This window comes from Trachymyrmex septentrionalis, unplaced genomic scaffold, assembly GCF_001594115.1.
Source record: "Trachymyrmex septentrionalis isolate Tsep2-gDNA-1 unplaced genomic scaffold, Tsep1.0 scaffold40, whole genome shotgun sequence".
NCBI lineage: Eukaryota > Metazoa > Arthropoda > Insecta > Hymenoptera > Formicidae > Trachymyrmex > Trachymyrmex septentrionalis.
The window spans coordinates 1,388,702-1,395,165 of record NW_017305569.1 but is presented as its reverse complement, the minus strand read 5'-3'; the positions used below and the strand labels follow the sequence as shown (position 1 = coordinate 1,395,165).

The window sequence follows — 6,464 nt, the reverse complement described above, 5'->3', positions numbered from 1 at the left end:
ATCATGCGGAAAAAAAACCCAAGATAATGTTTATCATTTTTTTTTTAAATCAAGATAAAAGTAAAAAACTGATATTATTTATCATCTCTCTCTCTCATATTAAAAAAAAAAAATAATACTGCTCCCATAATCTTTCAAATTTCATATATTAATAAATTTAAATAATCTTACAATCTAAATAAAATCTCTTTGACAATAACACTGCTGCAATTTAATAATAAATAAATAATAATTAATAGTTAGTAACTAATAGTTTCAATGTATGTTATAGTTATTAGAATTTAATTAAAATTGTATTAGTTGCAGAAAAAACCAAGCACTTAATGCACTATATTATATCTAATAAAAATATAGGTAATAGATTGTGATAGATATTAATATCAATAAGTATAATATTAAACGATATTATTTTTAATATATGTAACAATTCACACAATCATATAACGGTTAAAAAAGGAAATACAAAGAGAAGATAAGTGATGTAAGAAGGATTAAATATAGGATTCTTTGCAACTTGTTATATCAACAAGCTTATATGTAAATTAAAAGAGATTTTTAAATCAAACTAATAAAAAAATATTGTTATATAACATTTTCAAGTAATTAACGCAATTAATAAAGTAAATTTTTATGAGGAAAACAAGTAAAATAAATTTTTTAAATTAATTTTTATTTGTTTATTTTTTTTTTAACTGAAAAATTCATCGTAATTTATCTAACAATTTATAAATTTATTAACAAGTATCCATTCCTCAAAGATAAATTATATTTTTATAATCCGACTTTGTTTTTTTCTTATTTATTAACATTCAAAAATTCATTTATTTATTATTATAACTTTATTTATCAAACAGTATAATTACTGATATAAAAAATAAAAATAAAAAAAATGTAAAGAAAAAATCGCAAAAAAAATAAAATGTTTTTATCTGGTTTTTGATATCCTAAAGAAAAGCAAATAAGTTAATTAAAAGAAATAAATTTTTGAGAAACACGACATTTTGTTAACGCGAAGTTTATCGACAATTTCATAAATGTAATAATTTAATAAAAAAGAATTTTTCAATAATTGTTTAATTTATAATACGAAACATATAAAAAAATGCACAAGAAGGAAAAGCACAAAAAAATGTTCATTCGTATTAACATATGGAAAAAATAAAGAAATAAACAAAGTATAATTTTGAAAAAAAAAAATATATATATATACAATGGTAATTTATCAAAGTAATTTATCAAAGTATATACAAAGATAATTTATCAAATTTCCTTTTTAACTAATTTAATTATTTCTTATAAAGTTGCTATTAAGAATTTATAAGGTTTATAATGTTTTCTGGTTTCCCGGGACGACTTAAAATGTTACATATTGAAAGCCTCTGCTATACATGTTCAAAACCTTACAATTTCACATAATGCATATCGTATCAGTTATCTTGTAAAGCTTCCGGATTTCAATATCAAGGTCTGCAATTGAAGCGAATAGTTTAGTAAGATTTGTCACAAGGGACATTACATCGTGGTACGTTTTAAACAGAATTACACACACACATATTGTGGATTAGTTTAATTCTCACACAAACTTCAACTTTTTTTTCTTCGCATCTCCATATATAAAATAATCGTATTTATAATTACGAACCTACGAGGAAGTAATCATATCGCGGATATTCATTTAAAAGTAAAATAATGATTATGCTCTAAACGACGATTGTTTATTAACTTTTATTATAGTGGTTGTGATTAACTTGATGGAAAAAAATTAGTAATCACTTTTACAACATCGGTGAGTCGTGCAGCATATGATAGAAAACTGTATTTATTCATTTAATATTATCATTTTATTGGTATGTCGATCTATATATTTTACTATAATAAAAAAAATGTACAGGATAGGTCACGTTTTCACGTCTTACAATTTGGAATAACAATTGATTCTATCAGAACAATTGATTCTATCTGTATTGATCTGTTTACTTGAGACGATGGGAGTTTCACGAACTTGGTACGTAATCCTCGTGGTGATCGCCGCGTGTACCTGCGGTGCACGTACAGAATGTGGCGAAACAGTGCAAATTTCATTTCTAACAAGCGTGCATGATGATCCATCGTGTACAATGTTATCGCCGACAGGCGTTACGCTTTATGAGGCCGCCAAGCTTCTCGCAGAGATTCACAACAACAAAACTGACGGATTCGAAATCGGTAAATCAAGTACATGAAGTAGAATAATTCATTTCGATTAAACACATTGTAATATTGGATATCAAATCATTTCCCGAATATATACGCAATTAAACGAACAATAATTCCAATACAAAGCAAAATGCAGTATAGTTAAACAAAAAATTAAACTATGAAACAAAATATTTGTATAGAAATTACCACTGTGGATACATGCGGAAATATAACAGGTGCTCTAAAAGCGATGATGAAAGCTTTAGTATGGGCAGATGTCAACTGTTTGTATCCACCTTATTATCTAGGTAGGAACAATGATTGTCTCACGCGCTTTATACGAATATTTGATTACTAATTTTCGAAGATCATTACACCGATTGACAAAAGTTCTTTCATAAACTAGAGTACATAGCCAATGAAAATATTTTACAAATATAAAGTTTATATTTCCTAGGTACTTACGTAATCGTTTGATTTATGTATCTCGTAATTATATAGGAATTATCGGACCGGATACCACGACCAACATCGAGGCGGTATACAAAGTGACTTCGATATTGAAAGTGCCGCATATTATCAAGAAACCATCAATTTCTCCCTATTTGCACTCTTTAACGGAGGAATCAAACTCCTATTTAGTGGAGGTTTGTTATTAATTAATTACTAAATAAATTCATAAATTAATTACTAAATAAACTCGAGAATGAAGTTTTATTCTATAAACAGTATAAACTGAACATGTATGTGGGATGGGAATAGAGGAGAGAGAGTTCGATTAAAGTCTAATAATTAACTGTGATGCTGAGCTCATTTTATAATATTTGCATAATACATACAGTTTATTATCCTTACGCAAGCATTTGTATTAGAACAATATTGAAATGTGTTTGACGGTACGTACAAATATACAAATTATGCTATTGAGTTTAATTACAATACACATACTGCCCCTTCACCCGATTTTATTTTTATTATATATTCCAAATTTTAATTCAGCGAAAATTGATTTTATATAAAAAATTCAAGTTCATTCAAAGTTTTTATCATGAGTTGTATTATTACATATAAAAAATTATATAGTATATATATAGAATCATGATATAAATACAATAATTCAATTGTGTTAGCTCGATTGGATATTAAATAGGATATGTAAATTACAGAAAACAATAACTCGTCATTTAAATATTTAGTGCTTTTGTTACCAACGCAGAATGCAAATATATGTTCCTATTTTAGATGCATACACAAGTGACTCGATCACTACATATGTATTTTACATTATTTGAATGTTTACACTTTTATATTCGTTGTTTTATTTGTTAATAACATTTTTATATAAATGTTACTTCATTATGCTTGCCATAATGTAAATAGAGATAAATTTGAAATTTATCTAATTCCACGCATTACTTTATATTTATTAATCATTGAGATATATTTGATTAAGAATATCAATATTTGAAGATTAATTTGATTAAGATATATTATATTATTATTATCTCTCTCTCTCTCTCTCTCTCTCTCTTGATTAAGATATATTATATTATTATTATCTCTCTTTTGTAGGGAATCTTGAAAATGATAGAAATTTTAAAGTGGAAATCCTTCACGTTAGTAACTAAAGTTGATGATGAAAACGACGATGACGTACAAAATATTACAAAGAAGCTGACGGTAAATGCCATAGCGAACAATTTGTGTGTTATAATCCATGACAACGATAAAGAAGGTATGAAACTATGTTTTTACTTTCTTTATATAAAATATCTCTCTTCTAGCATAATATTTTTTAATAATGTAAAGTATATATCACAAAAAAGTTTTTATAATAAAATGTCAAATTTATAATAAATTTTAGATTTTTTTAAATGTCGCGTGATTAAAGTATCATTTATATGCCTAGGTATAGAATATTAATGATGCATTTTTTTATTATGAATATATTTGATATTTCGTATATAATAATTATTATTTAATGAGTATTCAAAGATAATATAATATGATAAATTAAAATAGATCTCTTTTAAATTTGGTACTATGTCGACACCTGAGCCATAGAAGGTGCTTCATCGAGAAAAACATGAAGAAAGGTTTATGTCAAAAAATAAATAAAAAACGGTTTATTTCGCATAAGGCGTGAAGATCGATTTATATCGGAACGGTTTATATCGAAAAAATGAGAAGAACAGTTTAAGCCGGTTCAAATCGCATAAAATTAAAAAAGAAGTTATATAGCGTATATATTTTCTTCTCATAAATTTTATAGTGGCATGACTGAGAACAGAAATCGTCTTAATTTTCAATCCTGTTTCTTGCACTCATTTATTCATATATTATTTAATTTTCTGTAACTAAATTTGTGCAATTTATGAGTAGTGAATATTGCGCTATATAAATCTTTCTAATTTTATGCGACTTAAATCGTTCTTATTTTTTCAATATAAATCGTACTTCGTATGCGTTCCGATATAAACTGGTCTTCACGCTTCACACAAAATAGACCGCTTTTTTATTTCTTGACAGAAGTCTTTCTTCATATTTTTTTCGATATAGAGAGCACTTTCTACGGTTCAGGCGTCGATGTAGTCTACATAGATTTTTCTTTTAATCATATATTAATGTGAAAAAATTTCTAGAGTTAAATATATTTTAGCAAGCAAAATTTTAATTCAAAATTTTTATTGTAGTAAAATTTATTTAAAATTATTTGAAAAATATATTTTTGTTTATATTCCAATTTATCTTTGATTCAATACGTTTCTTTTAATTTCTTTTAACTTAAAAATAAAAAATAATTTAAATATGATTTTCAAATTAATAATATATTTTATTAATTTTGTTGGTGTAGATTATACATCACATATTGTACATATTGGAAAACCCGAAAATAATTTTTTTAATAAACTTAAAAATGCAACCATACTAATTATCAGCGAGGGAAATTTAAAAAATTACTTGAATCATATAGATTCAATTAATACTATATTGCTTTTAGAAGATTCTAGGTAAGTACAAATTGTTTTTATAAAATTTATTTGCAAATTTCATATACTTCACATACTTAATTTAAAAAATATATATATATTTTTATCGATAGGAATTTTTGTTATAATAATTTTCTCGTTAAAATAATTTTTAATCAAATTTAATCAAATATTATATTAGTTTATTTTATATATTTTAACATTTTAAACAATTATTGTATAATTAAAAAGATCATTAATATCATAATCATAAAATGCGTTAATAAACATAAATTTTTTCATGAGTAAAAGAAGAATATTTTTTCTTATTATAACTTATTTAAACCCTAAATTAAATTGTACAGTATTAAATTGTATAATATTATATAATTTCATATTTATTTATATCTTTACGTATCTTTTGTAATCTTATTATAAACTGCTCAAAACAAATATATAAATTATAAACGGTACAGATGGTATATTTCACAATTATCGCTTTTTTATTATTATTGATTATAAATCATTTGATGAAGTTACGTGCACTATGCTAATTAGTGTTGTATAGAGCGAGATAAAATGAGAAAACATCAATATCGAGATTTATGCTAGATAAAAATGAATGACTAATAAAGTTTTCTCGTTTCAAGGGCCGATATTCTTGCTTTTCAAGATTCTAGAATTTTATGTCGAAACGTTCGAGATTATGGATTTCTCGTTTCGTTTATTTGAAATGTTCGATTATATAATGAGATAGCACATTCATTGTAACTAGTCAGGATCTAATTTTATCGAGACAAGACAAGAAAAAACAAATGACGCATAGGAATCGGAAATGTTATTTTAAATGAGACAAAAAGATTCTCAGACGATATTCCAAGATTTTTGTATCAAAATGCGTCATTAATGCTAATAAATTAATGATCGTAATTACTCATACACATAGAAACGGAGTAATCGAATATAAAAGGTTATCCGTTCTAAATTACAACGGATTTTAATGCAACTAAAGTGGCTCATTACATGTATTAAGGGGGTATACCCACCTAGACGGTCGAAAAAAAGCCTATTTTCTGGAATTTTTTTAAGAAAATCTATAGGAGTTATGCAATTAATTTTTTTCCCAAATGATTGTGTACATTTTCGAGAACATTTCAATTTTTTTATTCATGAAAATACAATAGAATGGCTGAATAAATGAGACATCCGCCAAGAGCAGCAAAAAAATGTGGTTCTGCGGTAGACAGGCCTGTGTCATCTGTAATCATCAGAATCAAAAAATTCAAAAAGAATATTAAACTTGTATATAATATAAAC

The 6,464-nt window shown here is 25.2% G+C and overlaps 1 protein-coding gene across 1 annotated transcript in view; it reads left to right on the top strand.

Annotated features, from left to right (window-relative positions):
* Positions 1 to 1,908: 1,908 nt before the first annotated feature.
* The window catches only part of LOC108750986, a 9,075-nt gene continuing 4,519 nt past the window's right edge, over positions 1,909 to 6,464 (top strand). The window contains exons 1-5 of the mRNA XM_018490894.1: positions 1,909 to 2,205; positions 2,379 to 2,486; positions 2,680 to 2,825; positions 3,751 to 3,913; positions 5,033 to 5,189. Coding sequence (XP_018346396.1) covers positions 1,986 to 2,205; positions 2,379 to 2,486; positions 2,680 to 2,825; positions 3,751 to 3,913; positions 5,033 to 5,189 — 794 coding nt within the window. The 5' untranslated portion in view covers positions 1,909 to 1,985. The remainder of the gene's footprint in view (positions 2,206 to 2,378; positions 2,487 to 2,679; positions 2,826 to 3,750; positions 3,914 to 5,032; positions 5,190 to 6,464) is intronic.